The sequence below is a fragment of the Denticeps clupeoides genome, unplaced genomic scaffold, assembly GCF_900700375.1.
Source record: "Denticeps clupeoides unplaced genomic scaffold, fDenClu1.1, whole genome shotgun sequence".
Classification (NCBI taxonomy): Eukaryota; Metazoa; Chordata; class Actinopteri; order Clupeiformes; family Denticipitidae; genus Denticeps; species Denticeps clupeoides.
The window spans coordinates 398,319-425,351 of NW_021630058.1; the positions used below are offsets into that span (position 1 = coordinate 398,319).

The 27,033-nt window shown below is 50.0% G+C and overlaps 3 protein-coding genes across 7 annotated transcripts; 2 read left to right on the top strand and 1 right to left on the bottom strand.

The window, feature by feature from the left end:
• Positions 1 to 270: 270 nt before the first annotated feature.
• adamtsl5 (ADAMTS like 5) lies at positions 271 to 9,979 on the top strand. Of its 3 annotated transcripts, none has more exons than XM_028968013.1 (13): positions 271 to 505; positions 1,753 to 1,825; positions 3,406 to 3,578; positions 3,989 to 4,049; positions 5,043 to 5,148; positions 5,256 to 5,383; positions 5,755 to 5,878; positions 6,418 to 6,504; positions 7,042 to 7,214; positions 7,306 to 7,501; positions 8,065 to 8,148; positions 8,703 to 8,774; positions 8,885 to 9,979. In XM_028968013.1, exons 1-13 carry the CDS (start codon positions 486 to 488, stop codon positions 9,217 to 9,219), a joined length of 1,632 nt encoding a protein of 543 aa, XP_028823846.1. In that variant the 5' UTR covers positions 271 to 485; the 3' UTR covers positions 9,220 to 9,979. The 3 variants fall into 3 exon arrangements, with proteins under 3 accessions (XP_028823846.1, XP_028823847.1, XP_028823849.1); XM_028968014.1 differs by having other exon boundaries at positions 7,042 to 7,205; XM_028968016.1 differs by having other exon boundaries at positions 3,427 to 3,578.
• Positions 9,861 to 19,713, bottom strand: serinc4 (serine incorporator 4). Of its 3 annotated transcripts, XM_028968019.1 has the most exons (12): positions 19,022 to 19,710; positions 17,258 to 17,425; positions 16,401 to 16,579; positions 16,023 to 16,102; positions 15,706 to 15,799; positions 14,194 to 14,405; positions 13,820 to 13,915; positions 11,922 to 12,048; positions 11,759 to 11,831; positions 11,638 to 11,677; positions 11,412 to 11,562; positions 9,861 to 11,328 (listed from the first exon to the last, which is right to left on the bottom strand). In XM_028968019.1, exons 1-12 carry the CDS (start codon positions 19,088 to 19,090, stop codon positions 11,121 to 11,123), a joined length of 1,497 nt encoding a protein of 498 aa, XP_028823852.1. In that variant the 5' UTR covers positions 19,091 to 19,710; the 3' UTR covers positions 9,861 to 11,120. The 3 variants fall into 3 exon arrangements, with proteins under 3 accessions (XP_028823852.1, XP_028823850.1, XP_028823851.1); XM_028968017.1 differs by having other exon boundaries at positions 11,638 to 11,831; positions 19,022 to 19,713; XM_028968018.1 differs by lacking the exon at positions 19,022 to 19,710 and adding an exon at positions 18,460 to 18,560 and having other exon boundaries at positions 11,638 to 11,831.
• A 6,435-nt stretch (positions 19,714 to 26,148) lies between these two features.
• hypk (huntingtin interacting protein K) lies at positions 26,149 to 26,965 on the top strand. Its single transcript, XM_028968021.1, has 4 exons — positions 26,149 to 26,362; positions 26,507 to 26,562; positions 26,665 to 26,716; positions 26,802 to 26,965. The coding sequence occupies exons 1-4, from the start codon at positions 26,201 to 26,203 to the stop codon at positions 26,895 to 26,897; spliced, it is 366 nt and encodes a 121-aa protein (XP_028823854.1). The 5' UTR covers positions 26,149 to 26,200; the 3' UTR covers positions 26,898 to 26,965.
• Positions 26,966 to 27,033: the final 68 nt, after the last annotated feature.

Here is a 27,033-nt window from a genome sequence, read left to right on the forward strand (position 1 = left end):
CTGCAGACGCTCCCTCAGACCCAGTCTGGAGGTTCAGTGTTGGGGTCCTCACCCAGGTGACCCCCACTTTCCACCTCGGTTCTCCCCATCCGTCCTACACACGACACGATCTAGAAGCGATTTAGAAATATTACTGTAGAACCACCATCTTGGTTTTACCGAATAACATCATGAGAAATCATTTAATGTGTGGACGCTGCGCGTCAGTGGGCGTGTCTCGAGAGTGGGCGTGTGCGGGGCGTTTCTTAGCCGGGTGGGCGTGTCCTCAGGTGTTCCGTCCGCGCGCTCTCCGAACACGCGTCTCCCGCGTTATGACGCAGACGCGCTCCGGGAGCGAATTCAGTGGACGCGCCAGTAACGCGGACGCGCGCCGCGTGGACGCGCCGGGCTCCGTGGGAGTTATGGATTTGTTGGCTCTGTGGAGCAGATCCAGGTTCCTGCAGATGATGACGAGGAGCTGCTGCTGAAGGTTCTAAAGAGGCGACATGACGACGCTGTTCCGCAGGTGAGTTTCTGTCAGATCTTCTGCTGGTTTCTCCTGGTTTCCTGGTGGGCAGCTCGCTCAGGCAGATAGGAGCCATGCCTGGCATTCTTCTGTCATCAGTTCTGTAGACCATCGGCACATGGACCTTCTCAAGTGCAAAATGTCGTCTTCTCTGAGTGCTGGTGCGTGACTGCAGGACCTCAGGATGGAAAGCAGACTTTCTGCTGAAGGAACGTGGATCTGGAATCCGTGCAGAATGATGGCCACTTGCTGTGACTGGAATTCCAGGAATTGTTGGAGAGGAGATGTCTGCTCACAGCTGACCTGGATGGAACGCTGGACACGGACCGGGCCACCTGGTCCTTCCTGCTGTCCGGCTCCGGATGCTGTGAAGGTCCCACCAGCCAGCTCCATCCTAGGGGTGCTTTTCACTTCAGGCGTGAGGGGTGTTTGAAGTTTGATGGGCAGTGAATGACAAGGTCAAAGTTCACATGCCCACCTGTTTTGCATAGAACTCAGCGGTGTGATGGTTCTGCTCTGGAATGAGGAACACGGCGTCAGATTCCGGCTCCTGCTGCTGGATGAAGGAAGGCTTGAACTTGTCATAACCTTTGACCCCTCTTTGTGTTTTTATTACCGTCGGACCTGCGTTTTTGTGGCTTGCCTGGATCAGAGGTTGAGGGTGGGAGGATGAACCTTGCGAGAACATCCACTCGAGACACACACACACACACACACACCCACAGTGTGTGTCTCGAGTGTGTTGTGTGTTGTGTGTGTGCTGTGGAGTGTGATGTTTAATTGGGTCCGGCGGCTACTGTCCTGGTGTTCTGCCAGAACCGGACGCCTCCGTCTCTCCTCACAAACATCTGAGAGGGAGAGAGAGGAGGAGGAGGAGGAAGATCTGGATCAGGTGAAGCAGGACGGGGGCTCCGTGTTTTTCCCAAAACTTTTCGATGAGTCTCTCACACACACACACACACACACACACACACACACACCGTACCACACACACGGTAAGCAGGCGCTGGGGGATGCTGGGAGCGCGGTGAACCCTGGTGGCCTTCTCTCTGGGTGTGGGAATTAATGATCCAGGACGAGGAGGGGGGCATTCCGGGCCCCGGCCCCGCCCGATGGCGGCTGGCACGACCGCTGGGCTTGTTTGTTGTCAGTAATGGTGTCTCCATGACCAGGGGAGCGGGCAGCTGCATGAAAAGGGCTCTAAATTTCCTGTGTGTGTGTGTGTGTGTGTGTGTGTGTGTTTTCAGAAAGTTGTCTCTATGCAGACTGTTCACCATCATCACTCTGCTCTTCTGTCCACCAAGTCTGTCAGCACTGAAGGTAAGACACACACACACACACACACACACAGGCATGGTTGCCAGGTACATTCTGATACCAGAGTAATTACAACAACGGCACTAAAAGCTCCGACCCCCCCGGCCGCGCCCCACTAGTATCTTAAAAAAGACGAGAAACGACAGCGAGGGGCCGAGGGGCGGACCTGTCCAAGTGGGTCGTGTTTCACAGAGGAAAATCCCACTTTGAAACACACACACACACACACACACACACACACAGGCATTCAGAGCAGCTTATGAACAGGGTGGGTTTTGGTTGGTGCCGACTGACATTGAAAGGTGTGGAGGCATCAAATCCAGAGGTTCTCCAAAAATAAGTCATGTGACAGAAACTCATTCTGTTTACAGCGCGGGTCACACTGAGAGGGACACACAGTTCCACTCATGGACCTTCATGGTCCAGTGTTTGGGGAGGTAGTTTGGGGAGAAGACCAGAAAGTCGCGGTTAAGGAAGTGGACCCTTAAAGTGAAGTGATTGTCACTTGTGATACACAGCAGCACAGCACACGGTGCACACAGTGAAATTTGTCCTCTGCATTTAACCCCTCATCCTTTGGGCACCACCAGCAGTGGGCACCATGACACCATGACAGGTGCCCGGGGAGCAGTGTGTGGGGACGGTGCTTTGCTCAGTGGCACCTCAGTGGCACCTTGGCGGATCAGGATTCGAACCTGCAACCTTCTGATTATGGGGCCGCTTCCTTAACCACTAGGCTACCACTGCCCCCAGAAGGTCCCATCCCACACACTGCTTGATGAAGGTCCCGTCCCCACACACTGCTCTCCGGGCGCCTGTCATGGCGCCCACTATCAACAAGGGTGATGGTTAAATACAGAGGACACGTTTCACCATGTGCTGTGCTGCAGTGTCTCACAATGACAATCACGTCACTTTCACTATCATACTTACTACCATCGTGTCCCTGAGCAAGACACTTAATCCTGAGTGTCTCCAGGGACTCTGTCCCTGTCACTAATCATGTAAATAGTGAAGTCGGGACTCGTGTCGTGTCCCACCGACCTGTGTACAAACACGGTGGAGGGCCGCGTTGGGTTTGTTATGACCTGTTTATGTCCGGCTCGGCGGCGGCGGCGTTTTACATGCTCATATAAGGCCTGTGCTGGGTGGTCAGCGGGTTTGACCTCTCTGGAGGGGTCGGGAGTGGAATGCTTTAAGGGTCGTTCATCCCCCCCGATCTGCAGGCTGCTGCTCAGTAATTGACTGCAATAGCCGAGTTCGTTTCTCAGGCTAAACGCCGGTCTGGAGACCTGCGTCGACCCCCCCAGAGGTCAAAGGTCAAATTCATTATTCCGACCTGCCAGCTCCACCATATCCACTAATCAGCAGTGAGTGAGTGATTGACTGACTGCGTGTGTGGCCAGATCTTTATTTTTATGTGGCATAATGATGATGTAAAGGCGTCATTTAGCAGTAAATAATCACTGTCTGTTCCACCATGGCTTCAGAGAAACCTTATTTTAACCTTCTTGTACCTGTCCATGGTTGGAATGAAGGGTTTTTTTTTTTAATTAAATGCATATTGTTTTGTCGGCATATTGGCGGTCTCCTCCCCGCTGCAGGCGTCTCGCCGGGGGTCCGTGGGGGTCCCGCGCGTCCGCACCGCTCGCCAGCTGCATTTCAGTAACGACTGGGCGCCGTGGAGCCGCTGGTCGGTCTGTTCACGCAGCTGTGGGGGCGGAGCCTCCATCCGGACACGCACCTGCATCACCAGGTGAGGGATACGCAAACTTCAGCTTCATTTTAGGACTTTAATCTCATAAATGCAGGACTAGCTTCCACAAAATCCATTTTTATTTAGAATGGGGTGGTGCTGCCCAGCTGAATTGTGGGTCCATTGCTTTGCATTACATGTGGCAGAACGTTTCAGACCATTTCAAGAACAGTGCAAGGGCCATCCAATCAAATCCGTTTAAATCATTTTCCTGAGCAGGAATACGTCGGCCAATCAGTTGGGTTTATTGCAGGTTAGTGGTTGTGTTGCCGCTCTTGTGCTCCCTGCATGGTGGACACGCCCACTATCAGGCATTTTACAGTACAGTACTGTAGCTGCGTTAATGCCATTCGTTTATTTAAACATGTTAATCAGTCATTAATGTGCCATTGTATCATTCTGTGTTGTAGGAATCCCATCGGTGGTCCGTGTGTGGGAGACCCGCGTCAGTATAAGATCTGCAGCAGCAAGGTGACGAGTGACGCTTTGTCTGCTCTCATTTTTCCAAAGCCATTTAAAAATCCACTAAGCCTCAGAGAACGATGTTCGTCTTGTCCCATTCCGCCATCCCGCCTCCTGCCACGCCACATCCTGCCACCCCACCATCCTGCAATCCCATCATTCTGCAATTCCACCATCCCTTCTCCTGCCACCCCACATACCGCCATCTCACCATCCTGCATCCCACCAGCCACCTGTCATCAGCGTTCCTGTTTTTGTGTGTTGGTGGGATTGTGACATATTCAGATAGGAATGGAGACAGAGGTCAGGGGTCACTGGAAGGGCATCGATAACTGTGTGTGGGCCTTATTCTGACCATTCTGCTACTGGTTGATGCCGTTATCTGATTGGCTCTACAGAGACAGGCAGGGGCGAAGCTTCAGTGGCAGCTGGTGGCGTAGCAGTTAGGGAAGCGCCCCCGTAATCAGAAGGTTGCTGGTTCGAATCCCGAGCTGCCAAGGTGCCACTGAGGTGCCACTGAGCAAAGCACCGTCCCCACACACTGCTCCCTGGGCGTCTGTCATGGCTGCCCACTGCTCACTCAAGGTGATGGGTTAAATGCAGAGGACACATTTCACTGTGTGCACTGTGTGCTGTGCTGCTGTGTATCACATGTGACAATCACTTCACTTTCATTCTGAGCTGCTTCAATTACTCAGATCTGAATATAAAACCCTGTTTTCACTGTTTTTTTTCTTTTTTATGTATGAGGAAGGTCTGTGTGTGTTTGTGTGTGTGAGTGTGTGTGAGTGTGTGTGGCGGTGAGTTTGTACTCTTGTCTGCTTTAATATGACAGGTAGGTGTTTGTAAAACACTTTAACACTCGATCCTGGCACAGAACAGGTCACGGCATGCCGCTGCTGCAGGGCAGGTGAAGAACTTACCTGGCATGAACTGTCCGGAATGTTTACTGGCATGTGCTGTGTGTGTGTGTGTGTGTGTGTGTGTGTGTGTGTGTGTTAGGATTGTCCACTGGGTTCTGAAGACTTCAGGGAGCTGCAGTGTAAGGCGTTTGATGGCCGTCCGCTGGTCGTAGGCAGCAGCTACAGATGGACGACGTTCCATGGAGGTGTGTGTGTGTGTGTGTGTGTGTGTGTGTGTGTGTGATTATATTCATTATGTCACGGTGACATTTTCAGACATTTCCTCCCTCGTTCTCTTCTCTCTCTCTCTCAGGTTCTAACCCATGTGACCTGAGCTGCCTGGCCGTGGATCATAACTTCTACTACAACTTCGGTCGAGTCCTGGACGGCACGCCCTGCCAGGCTGAACCAGGCGGTGTGTGTGTGAACGGTCGATGCCTGGTGAGTGAGGGAGTGTGTGTGTGTCGGTGTGTTCCTCACTTGGGCTGCACCCTTCAGTGAAAATGTATTGCAGGATCTGTTCCTTACTTCCCTGCTGATTATTGAACCCACCGCTGGCGAGAGAAGAAGCCACGCGGCTGCACGTTCAGACGTGTGAATTTACGGGGTCAGGGGGTCACCGTGCAGGGAAAGGTCAATGGTCAAAGTGGGTTTCTAATTGGTGGGGAGGTCTACAGGAGGCCTGGGAGTGTGTTCACACACACCCTTAATTACGGAGCAGCACAGAGAAAGGGTGAGAATTTGTCAGCATATTCTTGACAGTTGAGTCATACAGGTGTGTGTGTGTGTGTGTGTGTGTGTGTGCGATACAGAAGCCTGGCTGTGATCTGATCCTCGGGTCCCAGCAGCAGGAAGACGCCTGTATGGTGTGTGGAGGTGACAACACCACCTGTCTGCATCACCGCAGCGTTTATCAGAGCAACAGACAAGGAGCTGGTCAGTACACACACACACACACACACACACACACACACACCTGTGCATCATGGTCACTGTCTCCGATCCACAGAGATGCCATGTGTGCAGGCACGAGAAAATAGAGCCGAGAATTCCGGTTAAGACGGGGAAGTGGCGAACTGGACCCCATCCAGACAGAGACAGGATAGGACCGTGTGTGTGTGTGTGTGTGTGTGTGTGTGTGTGTGTGTGAGAGATAGAAGAGAGGTCTGGTGCATGTGGACACTGCACGTAGGTCCATATGAACTAGACTCCTACAGAGCTGAGTGTGTAAGAGTGTGTTTGAAAGTGCTCTGCTGATAAGGCTGCTTTTGTTTGGGTGCCTCAGCTCCCACCGCGCCCGTCTGTGTCTGTCAGAGACCCATAACAGAGTCCTGGAAAGGTCAGAGGTCACACTCCTGGCACCATGGCACAGCCAACAATTCTTCCAAAGATGAACAGAAGCATGTTGGGCATTAGATTAGTATGATGGAGGTTGGCAGCGTCCAGGTGGTTTACAGGCTTCTTTCCCTCACCAGACGGCCCGCTGGGTTACAATGAAGTGGCCATGATCCCCGCCGGAGCCACACACATCCGGGTGACGGACAACAGCAGGAATTATCTGGGTAGGAACATCCGCTTATCAGGACCATGATGTTGGCTTTTCATCTGCTGCTGCAGATCCAGTCAAGGCCACGTCCCACTCAAGGTCTCTGAAATCATATCACAAGCGATAAAAACGACCCTGACGAGAGAACCACAAGCTGGACGGGTGGAGGCGAAGGGGCGGGGCCTATTTACCCATCCCAGCCCCATTCCTCACTGAGGGCGTGGTCACAGAGGTGAAGGAACGCAGCAGCGTCACTTCAGACCGGGTCTGAAGCTGCATTTGTCACCATGTTTCCTTTTTTGATTACTGAGGCTTGTAGATTTCATGATTTTTGTGTTTCCATATGCCTTATGTGGCTCCACCTAGTGGTGCTTCCTTATATGACACCAACTGCAAATAAACGTATTAATGCCGCTTAATCATCAAAAGGCATTTGAACATTTTTTTCACGAAAGGCAGTGGCAGTAAGATGATGCAGCTCAAGATTTAGGACCATTTAAAGTAAATGGACACCGGCTGAGCAGATGGAAGAATCGTGTGTTTTTTTTTACAGCCCTCCAGAATGGCCGCTCCCAGTTTGTCATCAATGGGAACTGGAAGATCAGCGTTCCAGGGGAGTACAATGTGGCCGGAACCAAGCTGCTGTACCGCCGGTCAGCTGACACCTGGGAGAGTTTCGAAGTGCCAGGACCCACCAAGGAGGACCTGCACGTCATGGTGAATACGGTACACACACACACACACACACACACACACACACACACACACACGCAAGCCGTGTCCTAAGTTCTGGTGCTCGGGTGTTTCCGCTGTGCAGGTCCTGGCCACCGATAAGACTTCTGGAATCGAGTACGAGTACTGGCTCCCCCCTGACCGCTACGCACTGTACCATGGGAAACGCGGCCCCCTCCGCCAGCCGCAGACGTACGCCGGCTACCTGCACCCCGCTCCCAGCAGCACCACCACCGTCACACCAGCCACCTCCAGACCTGTCACCTCGCGACCTTTCTGGGGTCAGGCTCCACTGTAATGTTGGATTTAATATGGATGTGAAACGATGAACATAGTCCTTGCTCATTTCATAATTCCACGCAGCGTGAGTAAAAGATCAGCCTGTGTGCACAGTTCTGAGTGGCAGCTCTTCCCTGTAATGTACACACCTGCCTGCTGCAGATAACATTGTGTGTGTGTGTGTGTGTGTGTGTGTGTGTGTGTTTTGGCTGCTATCCGCTCCACTGTATGTTGAAGATGTTATCGGTGCTGTTTTAAAATGATTATAACCAGGGGTGTGTGTGACGTTTTCATGTCTTATCAATGCAGAACATGTTTAAAGTGCTCTCTGTGTTGCCGAGCAACATCTGTAAAACGCATTTTGGGGTGTGGTGGGGCCACCGTGAGGGCGGGGCAGCGCTGTTCCAGAACAGGTTTAGAAACGCTCCATGAACCTGATGGAATCTAATCTGTTTTCTGAGATTTTTCTTCAGCTTTTATTCTTTTTCAGTGTCTTATTGTCTCCAATTTTGAACGGAGTTAAAACCACATTGTGTGTGTGTGTGTGTGTGTGTGTGTCTTACAGGGCAAGTCGGTGGTTGGGGACTGAAGCCTCATAAACAGAGACATGAAAGGCACCGCAACCAGCTGCCTCAAGCGCCCCGCAAAGGTCAGTACGTCCAGACACACACACTGTGGTGGACATATCCGCTCTGACATTTCACACACTCTCGTAGTCACAGTAATCACACCCCGGCTCTCGGCGGATATAAAAAGTCTACACACCCCTGTTAAAATGCCAGCCACATGATGGGCCCAATTCCAGCGCCAAAAAAGCAACCCCAAAGCCTGATGCTAGATCACAATGCTTCACACGTGCTTTCGGGGGACTTTTTGTTGCACATTGTAGCTGAGCCTGGATATTGTCCCTTGTATGACAAGTCTAGTCCCAAATTGTCCAGACATGTGGAGAACATGACAGATTGCCGTCACAATCGGTACTTCCTGCAGACATTCCCGCAGCTCCTCCAGTGCTGCTGTAGGTCTCTTGGCAGCCTCCTCACCAGATTCGTCTCGTCTTTTTGTCTTTGTTGTCCCGTATTTCCTCCACTTTTTAATGTCTCTGCTGTGTTCTGTAGTATATCCAATGCTTGGCTTATGCCTTGTAAGGTCACATTAAAGGTGATGAAATATTTTGCTAAGTTTCCGTTATCTGTTGTGCAGGGCATTGTGGGAAATGTAGGCAAGCACGGGGTCGAAGTGAAAGACAAAGACAGTATTGCGAAAAAGACTTTGGTGAGTTTCATAAAACAACACAAAACCAATTCTCCTTCTTATTATTGTGACTTGTATCAGGTCGCCTTGGTAACGGGATAGCCTCAGATACTGTTGATTTGTGCGCTCAGTGTTCCGGGCGAAGATAATCGGGAAGCAACATCGTGGGGAAGAGACGCGTTATGACGTGCAGGTCCTCCACACCTACCGCAACCGCTTCCGCCTGGAGCACCGCGAGTTCCTGTGGGCGCCCAACGCGTGCGACTGCCCCCTGCTGGAGGAGGGGCGGCAGTACGTGCTGATGGCGCGTCGCCACGTCAACCACGAGCACACGCTGAACCGCATCCTGCTGGAGGAGGGCAGCTACGCGCAGCCCTACAAGCCCCGCGAGCACGACCTGCTGCGCCCCCTGCAGGAGCTCTGCAGCAACCAGGGAACTCAGGCCCTCACGCCGCACCGGGGCTGAAGACATGCCAGACAGATTCAACCTGTTCCACCTGGTTTACAGTCTTCACCGTCCAACTCCGCAGAGTCTCCGGCGTTTCTGGGGTGATTTGTGACGAGTGGAAATGGTGTCTGCAGTTGGACCTCCATCAGTCTCCGTGCTCCTCACATCGGTCCACTGAGTGATAAAATCACACTTTCTTTTGTAACCAAGAGTTGATGGACATTTATCATTTCATGTATCATCACCACCACCATTAATGAGTCTCTGTCTTTGCATGGAGCTGCAGTGGGACAGTGAGGTGGCCGTGACCTTCGGGTTGATTTGGTTTTTACGGCTCTAGCCAAGCATTTTTTTTTTTAGCAAAGTGAAGCACTTTAGGTGGAGATTTGTGTCCACCTTTAAAATACCAAAAACCAAAGAGAAGGATGATCGGCGGGGACATGGCGGAGTAAACTGTGTCCAAACTTCCACTTCCACCACACGGCTGAGAACGTCTGCATTTCTGCCATCCAGGTTATGATTTGGTCTCCTTCAGGTGGAAAAAAGTACACACATTTAATGTAATAATATATATTCCATCATTTTTTAAGATCTGCCCTGAGGAGAGAGAAGGTGATGCATTGTCTTTATTTATGCGACAGAATAGGTCGGAGTCGAGATGAACGTGTATTTTTCTTTTGATAATGTATTTTTTTAATAACCAATATTTTCAGTACAGTATTTTATTGTAAACAAAGTATTTAAAACAGCGCATAATTCTTTAAACATTTGTTGTGTACCCAGTGACGTCCTGAGTTATTGTACGATCACGGATAGCGGCCGCCGGGCTGGTCTTGTCGGAATGATAAAGCTCTGACGCCTCTGAGGCTCCCGGCGTGGCGGAGCAGGAAGTGGAATCGGGCCGTTCTGGTGACGTCACTGACACTGCCGGCGGCGAACCGGGTCAAAGGTCAGCACCCAGATGCCTTTTTCATTACAGTCGCGTCTCTTTTACGCTCTTTGGCAGACAGTTAAAAGACTCCAGACAATAATGAATTTGAGGCTTTTGTTTTTAGGCAGTCGACCCCCGGCTTCTGTTCAGGACAATAAAATAACAATAAAAAGAGTTTAGTTCTTGTTAGATTATGATGTATCTATACCCGTGACCCCTCATTAATGGTGATTAATATGACATATGAAAACGGTGGTGTTTTTACGTGGAAGATCCGAGCTGAGAAGGTACGTCTTCAAGGCCACACAGTGTTCCGTGATAAAGTCCGGAGTCCCAGACGGGTCGGCTCGAGTCAATCGCCTCCTGGAATCTGATTAAGTCTTAAATGCTAAATGCAGCGAGGGCTCCCGGGCGACCTGGGAACGCGTTGTCTGAATTCGGGCGTGTCCTAGTGTGCTGGGAACTGTCTGAATTCGGTTTGTCTGCTTCCGGGGGACAGCACCATTAATAAGTGATAACTGGTGGAGCCCTTCTGTAGTTTATGTGTATTAGAGAAGTCCTGGATTAAAGCTGCTTTTAGCCCGGACCACGTTGTAGACTCTCAATCCCCGCGGCGAGGAGGAGTCCGCCACAGATCACAGAAAGTGGAGAAACGTCTGATCAGGAGTGCGGTGATCCTGACATCACCTCTAATCGCCTTACAGACGCAGATAATCCTGCCGCTATAAAATTCTAAAGTGTAATTAGCAGTTCAAATCCTCGGAAACATCCAGGGTTCAGTTCTGTGATTTCGAGCAGGAAGGTTGATCCGTTGCTTGATCCTTTTGGCAAATTTTGAAACGCATTCCGTGCTGCGGCTCTGTGATGCGGACAGACGCGCTCAGGATGTCTTCAGATGTTCTTCATTTGTGTTCGCGGTTTGTAAATGTTTGCTTTGGACTGGAGTTTGTGGGTAGCCCCGCCCCCTTTCTCAGGTGACGGACGGGTGTCACACACTGACACAGACATGGCGATTGGAGGCGGAGCGTCTTTTAATTCGTGAGCGGCGGGGGCGTGGCTTGTTGTCTGTCCGACAAAGAGGGCCCAAGAGGAGCCAAAGGTAAAGGACCACACATGCCCAACACGAAGACATCTTCACCCAGAACGTGGACCAGCTGCCATGGGTAAACGTGGTCTCCAACACGGCTGTCTCGTAACTGGGAGAGAAGAGCCAATCGTTAGAACAAGATGTTCATGTCTCTCAAAACTAGCTTCAGACCACGCACATCCACACACCCACCTGAACCAGTTGGTGAGGGTCATCATGACGTAGAGCGACGCCAAGAAGAAAACAAAGTGGAAGAAGAAGTAGCTGTAGGCCACCCGATGGCTCTCGTTGTGGATCACCTTCTGACAGCCTTTATTCTCATCGTCCACCACGAACTCCTCCTCTGCAAACAGACTAGGCATGATGAGATGAAGAATCCAAGAGAAACCCAGAGGAAGCTTTAAGTAGATTATCTCACCTTCCTCTTCCTCCGGGCAGCAGAAGCAGCATGTGGCTTTCTGCAAAGATGCAAAACAGAAACTCATGATTTGTGGAGAAACATCTAGAGCAGCCGGCAGGTACTGATAAGGTGGGACTACCTGGAACTCGTAGCGGTAGACTTTAATCATCCAGAAGGGCCCAAAGACTTCAGCCAAGTAGGAGGCCTCATTGCTGGAAATGAGCAAACATCTCACGTCAGTCCACACGCAACCAACAAACACAAAAGAACAAGAACCAGAGAGTTCCGGTGGAGAAGCTGACCAGGCGAAGAGGACGCAGCAGTACATGATGGCCGCTCCAATAATGGCCACGGCGTTCCCTTCCTTCTGGATCTCGTCCCGGCCCACGCTGGGGTAGCACACCGTCATGTTCAGGCCCTGATACTCCACTGGCACAAGCACCACAGAGAGAAGATCAATCAAAGACGGGATCCCAACACCGATTTCCACCGGGAAATCTCCATTAAGATGACTTATCTTTCAACATCAACTTTTGCTGATAAAATTTAATTAAATTAAAAACATGACATATATAAGTTTGTCCAGCATGAAACTCAACATCTTCTGGTGAAGCTGCGTGGTTTTTATTTTATGCTAATTTAAGACATTTATAGTCGCGTTGTAAAATCTGCCACTTCCACACCACAGAAGGGATCAAATGGGCCCATAAAGCTGAGCAAGAACATTTCCTGTTTGGTGTCACTTCGCTTAAAGCCAGAGCGGGCAGGAGCATTAAAAATAGTTTTATTAAAAAAGCTTTGGAACATTTTGTAAATGTGATCTATCCTCTCCCAGCCTGCAGGATCTCCACAGCTTTCATCTCCCGAAGGGGAAACGTGTGGAGATCCATGAGGGATTCTCCTAAACCTCCATTACTGAGGATTTTTTGGAGCTTTTATCAAATTATGCTGCGTGAGGCGTCAAATTTTCTCTCTCTCACACACACACACACACACACACACACACACACACACACAGAAGTCACTCTGCAGACATGGCCCGAGGACAAGCAGCAGGACAGAACATGACAGCAACACACACACAAACACACACACACAGACTCAGTGTCTCCAGAGAGGCCACCTTGGTAGTAAACACACACACACACACACACACACACACACACACAAAGTGGCTCAAGGTTGAGTGCAAATTATAGCAGTCAGGGGGGGCGCCGTGTGTGTGTGTGTGTGTGTGTGTGTGTGTACAGTATGTTGACAGCAGGCCGACGGAACATTCCAGTGCAGCGTGTTGAAGCGTTTCCCTGCCTGCCTGAGGAAAGTGCAGCAGACGTTGCAGCCGACCTTCACCCACCATCATCACCCTCACTGTGTATAGTGTGTATAGTGTGTATCGCGTGTAAAGTGTGTGTATCGCGTGTAACGCGTGTATAATGTGTGTATCGCGTGTATAGTGTGTATCGCGTGTAGTGTGTATAGTGTGCGTATAGTGTGTGTATCGTGTGTATAGGTGTCTCTTCTGTCTTCATCACACACACGTTTCCAGCGGCTTGTGTCTGTTGCTGTAAACCAGTGTTGACCCACATTCACTAAGATGTTACACACACACACACACACACACACACACACACACACACACGTTTATCTCTTTCTTCTGTCTTACCAAACCTGTGTGTAACCTGGACCACCGGCCTCCAGAACCAAACACGTTCTCAGTAAAGTAAACAGAGTTTCATATTAAGTGAAAGTAAAGCGTGTGTCACGGTGAAACGTGTCCTCTGTTTTTAACCGTCACCCTTGGTGACAGTGGGCACCATGACAGGCTCCCGGGGAGCAGCGTGTGGAGACGGGACCTTCATCAAGGGGACCTCAGTTTTGGGATTCGAACCAGCAACCTTCTGATTAATGCTAGGCCACCACTGGCCCTGAAACACCTGAATGCACCAACCAGACAAGCAGCACACACCCAAACACACTCTGCACCCTGCTCTTTATCTGCTCTCCCCATCAGCAGATCACGAACCAGCATGGAACAGGAGGGACGTGGTGTCACCATCTGCCATGAGGGGACATCAGCAGGTCCCACAACAGACAACACCGCAGGTTCAGGAGCGAAGATCCCTTCATGGAGTGTCATGTTGGCATTTAGAAGCAGCGTGTGTGGACGTGGTGTGAAGATACAAGGCGTGTGTGTTACTACCTTTCTCTGGTGGTCTGCTGGACAGTGCTGAGAAGGTCAGGTACATGACGTAGCAGCTGATGATGGAGGCCTGCAGCAGACCAGAGCGCGGCTGCCCTAAAGATCCCACACACACAAAAATCTTTTTATCTCATTTCTAACCCATTTAATTGTCTCGAACTCGTCTAATCCCTAAAACTCCCAGATCCCAGCTCAGGTTTATTTTATGGAATATTTGAGGAGACAGCAGCTGAGGTGAAGTCACCTCTCGTGTCACCGGTGGGGCCTTGTCTCCTGCTACACACACCTGTTGGAGATTTACCTCTCCAGGTCACTGGGATGATGATGATGATGATGATCATAACTGCTATGGAATATTATCCCAGGTCACTCACTCTGCTGGACGCACGGCGTGACGGCGATGAAGCTCATGATGCCGCAGAGGGCCAGGTTGCTCCACAGCAGCGCCTTGTTGAGGTGGCACGCGGCCGGGTGGGTGTACAGCTTGTACATGAAGGTGAAGGCGGCCGTGGCGATGGCGTAGAAGAAGAGGGTGGCGCACATGATGGCCAGGTACCATCGCTTGTCCCCTGCCGCGCCGGTCAACCTGCCGACAGACACGTGGGACCACGCCAGAAGTTTGAGAAGATAGAGGAGAGCAGAAGGAATAAGGGGAGTGAAGCTGGACTGTAGAAGGCTGCCAGTAGTCGAGTGGACCAGAAGACCACAAATTGTCTCCAGGGGGACAGTCCCTGTCACTACTGGTTCCATCCCTTCACAAGCCGCCCACTTTCTAACCTTCCATTGGGCCAGCGGTGGCCTAGCGGTTAAGGAAGCGGCCCCCTGGTTCAAATCCCGTATGCCACTGAGGTCCCCTTGATGAAGGTACCGTCTCACTGTTCATGGTGCCCACTGCTCACCAAGGGTGATGGTTAAATACAGAGGACACGTTTCACCGTGACACCGTGTGCTGTGCTGCAGCGTCTCACAATGACAACCACGTCACTTTCACCCAATAAAACGACGCGGTTGTCATCGTGTATCACCCTTGTGGGGACGGTGATTTGCTCAGCGGCACCTTGGCGGTTCGGGATTCGAACCTTCGGCAACCTTCTGATTACGGGGCCGCTTCCTTAACCACTCAAGATCCAGCCCTTGACAGAGCGACATATGACGAACTTGTAAATCACTTTGAAGGTTCTACAGATGACCCGGGTAACGGTGATGATGTATGCAGACGTTCACCACGTTCTCCACTTCTTTACAGGACAGCGCGAGGAACGCGGGACGCGTGTTCTGCTTGGAACGAAGCTGATTAGTTTCGTAACGGTGATTTGAGGATCACCTGAGGGTTTCGCGGTAAATACAGTCACCCAAACACGGAAGCCGCTTCCAGGAAACATCTGCCAGCGTCATGTTCTGCCTGAAAGAGCCATAAAACCCGGCGGGTCAGAGAGAGAGAGAGTGCAGATGCTCTCCTGGACTCTCCAGCTGTTCGGAGATCAGTGGGGACAACAGAACTGTGTCCCGCACGCACCGGCGTGGGACCGGATCGCGTCGGCGAGGGTTCACATGCTATTCCTGGCAGGCCTCACCGGCGCAACACAAAACCAGCCATTGTGGAGAACGGGAACATGACATAGGGGGACGTGGTCGGTTCTCTTAGTTCTTCTTGGAGCTACTCCACCCTTAATTACCCTGGATGGACAGAGGGCTTCTTTAGCTGCAGTGGTCGGGGGTCTGGAGCGCAGCAGTACTAACCGCTGCTCAACTGTGTGTGTGTGTGTGTGTGTGTGTGTGTGTATGACCAGCCCTGACCCCACTTTCCTCCAACCGTGTCACATGCAGACCCGTCTGGGCCTCCACCTGGAGAACATCTGAAGTGAGGAGCACCGGCAGCCTCTCACCAGTTCTTGTTCCACGTGTGAGCGAACGCCGTGATCAGGGTGAGCTGGATGAGAATGAAGGCGAATCCCCCGACAACTCCGACGTAGTGCCAGGCTGCAGACACACACACACACACACACACGCAGATATGAGAATCCATCACAGCTCCTACAGTGACCTCTTGTGGACAATCGGCAAATTTCACCTCTTTTTACAACATGGGACCCTAAATACCCGACAGGTCATGCTAGTGGACTACAGAATATGTCCCCCGTCTCACGTGGCATTGTGTTTGATTTGTTCGCTCATGCAGGCTTCGTTATGTGTGTCTACTCACCATGTAGGAAGGACTCTGTCGGGATAAAGAAGGCAGCCGTGCACATCCCCAACAGAGTGATGAACTTCAGGAACCAGAACCTACAGCAGGGGGAGGAGATGATTTACATTAGAGATGTGAAATGCCATTGTGTGTGTGAGTGTGCGCTAGTGTGTGTGAGTGTGTAAGTGTGTGTGAGTGTGTGCCCTCCCTCCCTGAATGACCTCTGTGGTTCTGTCTGTTCTATTCTCTCTCAGATAAGAGTCTTATAGACGCCCAACTCTGCTGTAGCTACAGCCTCTTATGACCTAATCCTGCATACTCATAACTCACACACACTCACACACACACACACACACACACACAACCACTGCTGCGCCACACTACACCCGCTTTTACCCGTTGTGGATGAGGGCGCGGAAGTCCTGGCTGGATTTGACATCGATGAGGAAGAGCGCCATCATCAGGTAGAAGCAGGCCGTGCCGAAGCAGACGCGGTACACGGCGGAGTATCCCACCAGCATCTCACAGTCCCCGCCCCCGACGCCCTTATCACACACCACGTTGAAGAAAGGCACCTGCAACACACGCGGGTCACATGTCAGCGTTCTTCTTGCTCGGAGAATTATGAACTCTGACCTATATTAACATTTACGGCATTTACCAGACGCCCTTATCCAGAGCGACTTACAATCAGTTGTTACAGGGACAGTCCCCCCCTGGAGACACTCAGGGTTAAGTGTCCTGCTCAGGGACACGATGGTAGTAAGTGGGGTTTGAACCTGGGTGTTAGTGTGTTACCCACTAGGCTACTAACACCCAGTAGTTACAGGGACAGTCCCCCCTGGAGACACTCAGGGTTAAGTGTCTTGCTCAGGGACACGATGGTAGTAAGTGGGGTTTGTACCTGGGTGTTAGTGTGTTACCTACTAGGCTACTAACACCCTAAAGGCCGTGCCTAACGTACAGGTCTACACGTCCTGTGTCACCGACACAGTCACAGCTGTGCCGGTGCACGTCATCGTCCCAACATGCATCTGGAGGCCTGAAAGTTTGTGTGTTTGCATGTATAGTTGAAGTGAACTATGAACTGGTTTTTAGGGCTTATGTGTGTGTGTGTGTGTGTGCACTCTGGCCATCATGAGATTAACCCAGCAGTTATTGAATGTGACTTTAATGCCAGCGCGCGTCCTGCAGCCCGGTCCCACGGGCGGATTTGCGGCGGCTCAGGGAGGGGGGCATGCTGGGAAACTCACGTTCTCCCTCACGGCTTCCGACACGGTGCGAGACAGCATCAGGCACGACACGGTGCAGGCCAGGATGTGGAAGAGCGTGTACATGACCCGCGTGCTGGACGAGGACTTGACGGGCGGGCAGAACGCGCAGCACAGCGAGCAGGGGGCGGGGCCACAGCAGCAGCAGATCTACGGAGACAAATTCACAACAGTTCATGTTTCAGACGCAGGTTTGTCAGAGATTAATCTCCATGGCTCAGTGCATCTGGACAATTCGAGCAGCCTGGATGATGGCCAGCGCCTCTTATCCCCGGATAAACCCGGTGACACATCCCCAATCCAAGGCCATTTTCCTGATGACCTGTCATTTCCACAGATTACCGGGAGGCTCTGGTGAGGGAAGTTCACACGGTGACCCCAGGAGGATGTCCACACACAGCCACAGGCCCGCACGGAGACCTTCGGCTGGTCAGGAGTAGGTCAAGTTGGAAGAAGGTCGGGGAGACCAGCAAGGTCACTGGATGCGCTCTGGAAACCCCGAACAGCTGGATTCTCATCCCACCAAATCCCAGCAGCTCCACTTCCTCCCGCACAAATATTCAGTTCCAACAGAACCGGAGCTCCACGTGCATTTAATACTCATTTCATGTATCACACTCGATATACAAATAAAATGAACGTACACAAAGAACATTATTTACACCCGCAATGAGATTTACGTACAAGATGATGAGATGAAAATATGATGATAAAGTTATGCGATTTGTGTTGATGAAAGGAACCATGTGGAAAGCAGCCGAGCGGGACGAGAATGGACTATTTAGCACAGATGATGGAACTGGACTCTGGCGCCGTTCCCGGCGTGAGAACGGGCGAGCTGCCGGTGGGCAACAGGCTGCACATTGTTGGGGCCCGAGGGGCAATTAATGTGACCGTTGAGCCACATCATCAGCAAACGCAGCTACGCTCACTACTACACGGACAGAGAACAACAAGTGGGTCAAATGATGGGTTCCTGCCGAGCAGCAGGAGGAACGTGAGGGAACGGCCTGCTACACTCGCCACGCCACGGAGAGCCAGAGAAGAACCTGCAGCTCCCCGTTCACAATGCCTGGTAGGCCACCATATTGAGGAAGTAGCTGTACACCCTACTGCCAGGGTCTCACCTGGTAGGTCACCATGTTGAGGAAGTAGCTGTACACCCTACTGTCTCAGGGTCTCACCTGGTAGGCCACCATGTTGAGGAAGTAGCTGTACACCCTACTGCCAGGGTCTCACCTGGTAGGCCACCATGTTGAGGAAGTAGCTGTACACCCTACTGCCAGGGTCTCACCTGGTAAGTTACCATGTTGAGGAAGTAGCTGTACACCCTACTGTCTCAGGGTCTCACCTGGTAGGTTACCATGTTGAGGAAGTAGCTGTACACCCTACTGTCTCAGGGTCTCACCTGGTAGGCCACCATGTTGAGGAAGTAGCTGTACACCCTACTGTCTCAGGGTCTCACCTGGTAGGCCACCATGTTGAGGAAGTAGCTGTACACCCTACTGCCAGGGTCTCACCTGGTAGGCCACCATGTTGAGGAAGTAGCTGTACACCCTACTGTCTCAGGGTCTCACCTGGTAGGCCACCATGTTGAGGAAGTAGCTGTACACCCTACTGTCTCAGGGTCTCACCTGGTAGGTTACCATGTTGAGGAAGTAGCTGTACACCCTACTGCCAGGGTCTCACCTGGTAGGCCACCATGTTGAGGAAGTAGCTGTACACCCTACTGTCTCAGGGTCTCACCTGGTAGGCCACCATGTTGAGGAAGTAGCTGTACACCCCGCTGGGGTGCATGGCCTGCGCTGTCGACATGGCGACCCTCAAGGCGGCAGCTTTAATCCGTCGTTGGCCTCTTTACGAGAAATAAGTCCAGGTTATGGCCTCGAGTCGCTCTGCGCTCCTCCAGCAGCGAGACGTTGACCACGTTCCCTGGAATCATCACAGAGTCGGGTTCCTCGGGCCCCCGGGGTCAGCAGGGTTCCTCTGAGCGCCGGGGAACCGTCGTCTCCCACAGGTCACCTGCAGCGGCGCAGCTACTCCACTCGTCCATCGAGATCGGCGAGTCCGGCGGGGCACGCCGATGCCCGGCTCTGCCAGGAATACGTAACTCTGTGTGTGCGTGTACGGCCCTCCCTCTTTACCCAGAGAGATTTTACCCGGAGAGATTAGTCGGGGAGGTGGGGGCCATCTGCCTGTCCCCTCCCCCAGACCAAAGCCGCGGTGAAGTTAATGAAATTATCCCGAATTCTACAAACCCGGCACAAACTCGGCACTCTTCATCTCAAACTTTCATCGTCTTCCTCACCACACACACTGTCCTGGCACTGCACATCTAATCCAGTTACAGTTGTCTGTACAGGAATCTGGGCCACGGCGGGCGGCAGTAAACAGCCTCTCTCTCTCTTTCTTTCAGAACGGCGACAGTAAACAGCCTCTCTCTCTCTCTCTCTCTCTCTCTCTCTCTTTCTTTCAGACGGGCGACAGTAAACAGCCTCTCTCTCTCTCTCTCTCTCTCTTTCTTTCAGACGGGCGACAGTAAACAGTCTCTCTCTCTCTCTCTCTCTCTCTCACACACACAAACACACACACACACACAGGCGGGTGACTGTAAACAGCCTCTCTCAAAAGTGACCTGGAGTGAACAGAACAGGAGTTCAGGTCTCAATATGACCTCCAGATGTGCAGCTGAATGTAGTTCCAGGTTGGGATGGTCTTGGATCATCAGGGTGTTCCCTGCCCATTAAGCCCATTGAGACATACTGTATGTGATTTTGGGCTATATAAGAAATAAATGTTGTTGTTGTTGATGTTGTTTACATTTTACAGCATTTACCAGACGCCCTTATCCAAAGCGACTTACAATCAGTAGTTACAGGGACAGTCTCCCTGGAGCAATTTAGGGTTAAGTGTCTTGCTCAGGGACACGATGGTAGTTAGTGGGATTCAAACCCGGGTCTTCTGGTTCATAGGCGAGTGTGTTACCCACTAGGCTACTACCACCCTTGTTGTGTTCCCTGTGCTGCGACCTTCAGCCCAATGACTGCCTGACACACTAATCCAGACCCTGAGGGGCACACAAACACACACACTGAACATAGACACACAATATACATACAGAGACAGACACTCACCATACATATAACATGCACGCACCATACATACACACACACTTGTAACATGCATGCACCATACATAAACACACACATACACGTAACATGCACGCACCATTCATACACACGTAACATGCATGCCCCATACATACACACACACACACACACGTATCATGCACGCACCATACATACACACACATGTAACACGAATGCACCATACACACACACTTAACAGGCATGCACCATACATACACAGATGTAACATGCACGCACCATACATACACACACACCCATAACATGCACGCACCATACATACACACACAAACGTAACATGCACGCACTATACATATACACACATAACATGCATGCACCATACATACACACACACATAACATGCATGCACCATACACACACATGTAACACGAATGCACCATGCACACACATGTAACATGCACACACCATACATACACACATGTAACATGCACGCACCATACATACACACAAACACATAACATGCATGCACAATATATACACACACGTAACATGCATTCACCATACATACACACATGTAACATGCCTGCACCATACATACACACACATGTAACATGCACGCACCATACACACATGTAACATGCATGCACCATACACACACACACACACACACACACACGTAACATGCACGCACCATACAGACACACACACGTAACATGCACGCACCATACACACACACATAACATGCATGCACCATACATACACACACACACACACACACACACACACACACACACACACACGCATAACATGCACGCACCATACAGACACACACACGTAACATGCATGCAACATATATACACACACGTAACATGCACGTACCATACATACACACACGTAGCATGCACGCACCATACAGACTCACACATGTAACACCATGCACACAAGTAACATGCATGCACCATATATATATATATATACACACACACACACACACGTGTAACATGCACGCATCATACATACACACACATGCACAACATGCACGCACCATACAGACACACACACGTAACATGCATGCACCATATGTACACACACATAACATGCACGCACCATACATACACACACACGTAACATGCACGCACCATACAGACACACATAACATGCATGCACTATACATACACACGCATAACATGCATGCACTACACACACACACACACACGCATAACATGCATGCACCATACAGACACACACGCAACATGCATGCACCATACACACACACACACACACACACGTAACATGCACGCAACATACACACACACATAACATGCATGCACCATACACACACACACACACACTTAACTAGATACATACACACGTAACATGCATGCACCATACATACACAATCGTAACATGCATGCACCATAAATACACACACACATGTAACATACATGCACCATACACACATGGGTGGTGTGGTTGGGTGGTAGTAGCCTAGTGGGTAACACACTCGCCTATGACCAGAAGACCCAGGTTCAAATCCCACTTACTACCACCGTGTCCCTGAGCAAGACACTTAACCCTGAGTGTCTCCAGGGGGACTGGGGGAGCTTCATGGCAAAGGTTGTGAATACTTTTGTACAATAGAAATACTTTTTTTTAAATTATTTAATTTGCCAAAACCTCAAGTAAACTTTTTTTACATTTTCATTATGGGGTGTTGTGTGTAGATTTCTGAAGAAAAAACTTATTTAATCCATTATGGAATAAGGCTGTAATATAACAAAATGTGGAAAAAGTGATGTGCTGTGAATGCTTTCCAGGTGCACTATATAGCATGCATACACAATATACACACACTTAATCTGCATACTATACATACACACATAACTAATGGCTGCCTGGATCATTCCTTCAGACCGTGAAGAGCACTGCCACATCATTTAAAACATTTTATTAAATTCATTTGCAATGAACATTAACAGCAAAGGAAAGAATAAAAAAAACATGATGATGCCACCGTGACAGGATTATTAAGCAGACTTTCAACATCAAAAATCTCCTTAAGTGTGTCCTTCCAGTATTCCGAGGAGGAGCTTCTTCTTTAAGGGTCCTCCTGGTAATACCAGTCTTTCCCAGGAAAAAAAAATCACCAAATAAAGTACTTCAAATTCATATCCCACTAGTTTCTCCGGTTGTATTCCCACATCACCCTGAATACGTTCCCAACTCACATGTTTGTCATCCACATCAGAGTCCATTCGTTCTACAGCTAGTTGCACATTTCTGTTCTTCACGTGTTTTATACCCATCTTTTATAGCCAGTTTTTCCATTTGTCTCTAATATAAAGTGTGGAATTCCTCTTCTCTATTCTACGTCTTTATCTAAACCTGATATCACTTTCTCTGTATGATTTTTATATCTTTTATATTACAGATACGAACATCAGCAGCGATAACGAGAGTTCTGGTATCACCACAGACAGACAGACAGACTGATAGACAGTCAAGGACAGGCAGAGAGACAGACACACGCAGACAGACATGCAGACAGATACTGACACACACAGGGACACACAGACACAGGCAGAGAGACACACAGTCAGGGACAGGCAGACAGACAGACATACATGCAGACAGAGACAGAGATAGACACACACACACATGCAGACAGACAGACAGGGACAGGCAGACAGACAGGCTATAAAAGCAGCGCTTTAGTCCCCCGTTTCCCAGAACTCCCTGCTGAACTCTGCTCAGGTTAAGAGGCTTTAGCGGCTAAATAAGAGAATCAATGGACGCAGATTCACTGCTTTACTTTACAACGTGTCCAGAAAGAGCTAAATGGAGCTAAATATGGACTTAACATTTGAAGAAATGATAATATGATGATTTTTTTTGTGAACAGCAGCCGTTAAAATGCAAATTGGCTGCATCCACCAGCCACGATTCCACCAACATTCAGATAAACAGCAGACAGACGCTTCTTCTCCACGTCTGTCCAGGTTAATCTGAAGCCTGAAGATCATCCACAGTTCAGTAAACCAGAGTAAAGTCAACACGCACACACACACACACTCACACACACACACACCTACACGCACACACTCACACACACACTTTTTTTTCTTTTTTTTTTTAAAAACACCACACTCTCACACACTTACACACCACATGCAAACATACACTCACACAATCTAATCGCAATCGTAATCGCGATGTCAGTCTGTGCGATTACATGAACGCAAAAAGCTGCGATTTAAATGATTAGTACATGGATTGAATCGGCAACATATCCGATCCATTCTCTCAAAGTTCGCGAGCTGACTGAAGTCTCGTGTTCGGTCACATGACTTTCGATTCGGAGACATATGGTTAGACGCCGCATGACGTGCTGCATCGTACGTCAACGTCGGCGCCATATTGCGATAGGCTCTGCTGTGGAGTGAAGCATATACATGTCTATGGAGAGAAGTGCATAAAAATGCCTCACTCTTGTGCTGCTTGGGGCTGTACAAACCGCTGTACGCTCCAAACCAGATCCCGGGGGGTTACATTTCATAGGTAAGGCTGGACAATTGTTTTGGCCATTATAAAATCCCATTTTATTAGTCTTAACCTTAGCTAAGCTAGGCTAAGCTAGCAAAGCTATGCATCCCTGTGTTCAAGTCAGCCTCCAAACAACGTTTTGGTTAAATGTAAGAACTATAATACGGGATTTTATAATGGCCAAATATAATCAAAACAGTTGTTTAGCCTTACCAGGGTTTGTTGTTCGACAGTAATGTAAAAGAGTTTTTTGTGATTATTTAATTTAGTAGAATATTGTATTTTGAAAGCACTGGGCATTTCAAGTTGTTATAAGTAGTTTGTATGTTTCACTCTGAAATTAAACATTTCACTATTAGTAATTTGTATGCGACTTTTCATTGATATACAAGCAAGTGCCCTTTATCATATCGCAATCGCATATCACAATATTGATCTCAATAATCGCAATATGTCTTTTTCCCCAAATCGTGCAGCCCTAACGCACACACACACACACACAGCCTCATATTGTCACACACTTTGTGAACGAGTAACAGTAACTACAGTAATGACACGCCTCCTCCTATTCACCCAGAATGCTTTGTGGGATCATTAAGGAACGCTGTGAAAGTCGGACAGAGCTGCTCTGCATTTAACTCCACACACGGGCGAGGATTCGCCCGGCCTCATCCCCCACACGACACGTTACAGGGTGACGGTCTACCGGTCTTACCTGAGCCCAACAACAGCGACACATCCCTTCACCAGCAGCGGCCGAGGACGGGCCGGGGACCCCGGGGCCCTCAGCTCCCGTCAAGCGGTGGGACCCGCACCCGGCACCACGCCTCACACGCCGACAAACCAGGCAGGCGCGCCCACGGAGACTCTGGGAAAGGGGATTTGGGAGCAGATTACGGTCGTGTCGAGGGATTGGGGAGGCGGGAAAACCTCCACTATCCCTGGGAGGAAAGGGGAAAGGTCATGTGTCACCCAGAGCTGCACGTTAAACCTCTTAACAACACAAACAGGTGGCCACACACACACACACACACACACTCTTTATATATCATTATAAAATACATTTACAGTGCACGCTGATGTGTTATAACTTACTTTGTTTATTAATTCCTGACTTATATTTACAGTGAATTACATTAAATATGACAGAATAGACTTGTCAATATACGCATGTATAATGAGATTAAAAGCAGCCCCTTCAGTGCAGAAATGTATGTAGAAAATAATACAGGAAAAATACTAAAAATGCAAAAATACAATAAGGTGTCAAAATGGTGGCCGCACATTTTTTTTTCTTCATTCTTGAACCAAAAATTACATTCTTAAAACTATAAGATAACTTGGCCGAACTCATGTAGAGCTCATATCTCCCCCAAAACTATTCACACATGCATCAGAACTAAAGAGGCTGCGCCCCCAAAATGCAGCGTCCTCTCGACATTGTTCAAGCACTCCTGGTGACAATAGAACTGTGTATAAAACAGCAAGGAGGCCGCGGTGGCCCGGCAGCACAGGATGTGGAATCAGAAGGTTCCGTACGGTTCCGTCCCCCCAGACTGCTGCCCGCTGCTCCACTGGGCCATGCGGGACAACTAGTCAAGCAGCCTTCATCACAAATTCACCAACTGTCGTGAATTTATCAAATATTCTGAGAAATTCATTTATGGTGTTCATGGGATTATGTTCTTGACTAATTCTGTCAAACAGACGATTCTGCACAATGGAGCGAGATCGATTTATTTGGAAAATGTGGCTCATCGTACTAGCTGGAGCCTGCTGGTACGTAACTCCGTAGTAGAACCGCTGCTCCTCCACACCAAGAGGAGCCAGTTGAGGTGCTTCATGGCATCTGGTCGGGATGCCTCCTGGACGCCTCCCTGGGGAGATGTTTCGGGCAGGAGGCCCCTGGGTGGACTGGAGAAATGATATCATTAATGACTTTTCTCATTATAAAATACATTTGCAGTATGTTCTGACCACTATTTTCCCCATGGCTGCCCACACACATTCACATATTAATAATTTTCCATTTATAAAACACACTTAATGAGTTTTGGGGGTTCTGTAAGTTACATAATTGATTAATTGTGACTTCCCCTCCGGGATGTACTCTGGGAACCTGTATAATTACATAATGGATTAGTTACTTTTCTCATTATAATAATTAGAAGGACGATTCCAACAGGCACCGGTAGGGGTCGCTGTGGGTGCTCCTTTATTACGGTCCGTGTGGAAACGTCTCCCAGCTTTGGTTCCGACCGCATCGTGGGTGAGCATGGCGGCCGAGGGAGACGTGGACCTGGACCTGGAGGCTGAGGAGAACTGCACCGGGAAACCGGCGGAGAAGCCGCGCAAACATGACAGCGGCGCGGCGGACCTGGAGCGGGTGACGGACTACGCGGAGGAGAAGGAGATTTCGAGCTCCGACCTGGAGACGGTGAGGGTGGCGCCATGTCCGGCCGCCGTTCGGCGTTTTCCTCTTTATTTCCTCCTCCTTTCCTCCTTATCTACTCCCATCGTGTTAGAAACGGGCTGGAAGGTCTCTAAACTCCGGTTCTGCCATGTTCCTGTTCTTCTCCAGGCCATGTCCGTGATCGGGGACCGGAGGTCCAGAGAACAGAAGGCGAAGCAGGAGCGGTGAGTCCCGCGTTCCGGGCGGTTCCTGCTGGTTAAATATGCCGGTGTTGCGTGGTTTTGATTTGAAGAGCTTCACCACATCTGCTGCTTCATGTGCTTCAGGGAGAAAGAACTGGCCAAAGTCACAATAAAGAAGGAAGACGTGGAACTGATTGTAAGTGTTTTTTTTTCACCTTCTCATCCTACGTGATCCAACATGATCTCTGTGGAACCTTCTGGAATGCTGACTGTGTCCACAGATGGGCGAGATGGAGATTTCCCGGGCCGTGGCGGAGCGCAGCCTGAGGGAACACATGGGCAACGTGGTGGCGGCCCTGGTCACCCTGACCAACTGACCCCTGACCCGCCCGCTACACCCTCATACTGATGGATTCATACGGAATAAAAATGAACTTTTACAGAACGCTCAACGCTTCCGTCGTTCCTGGGATTGCGGTGGGATCTGGGTGGGGTTCATCCTGCTCCATCTTC

Coding starts and splice junctions, on each gene's coding strand:
- adamtsl5 (XM_028968013.1), top strand. CDS start 486: ATGACGACGCTGTTCCGCAG. Junction 1,826..3,405: donor CAAGTCTGTCAGCACTGAAG/GTAAGACACACA, acceptor GTCGGCATATTG/GCGGTCTCCTCCCCGCTGCA. Junction 7,215..7,305: donor TGCACGTCATGGTGAATACG/GTACACACACAC, acceptor TCCGCTGTGCAG/GTCCTGGCCACCGATAAGAC.
- serinc4 (XM_028968017.1), bottom strand. CDS start 19,090: ATGTCGACAGCGCAGGCCATGCACCCCAGCGGGGTGTACAGCTACTTC. Junction 16,580..17,257: donor CGGAAGCCGTGAGGGAGAAC/GTGAGTTTCCCA, acceptor CGTGTGTTGCAG/GTGCCTTTCTTCAACGTGGT. Junction 14,406..15,705: donor CACACGTGGAACAAGAACTG/GTGAGAGGCTGC, acceptor GTCTGTCGGCAG/GTTGACCGGCGCGGCAGGGG.
- hypk (XM_028968021.1), top strand. CDS start 26,201: ATGGCGGCCGAGGGAGACGTGGACCTGGACCTGGAGGCTGAGGAGAAC. Junction 26,563..26,664: donor CAGAAGGCGAAGCAGGAGCG/GTGAGTCCCGCG, acceptor CATGTGCTTCAG/GGAGAAAGAACTGGCCAAAG. Junction 26,717..26,801: donor AGGAAGACGTGGAACTGATT/GTAAGTGTTTTT, acceptor CTGTGTCCACAG/ATGGGCGAGATGGAGATTTC.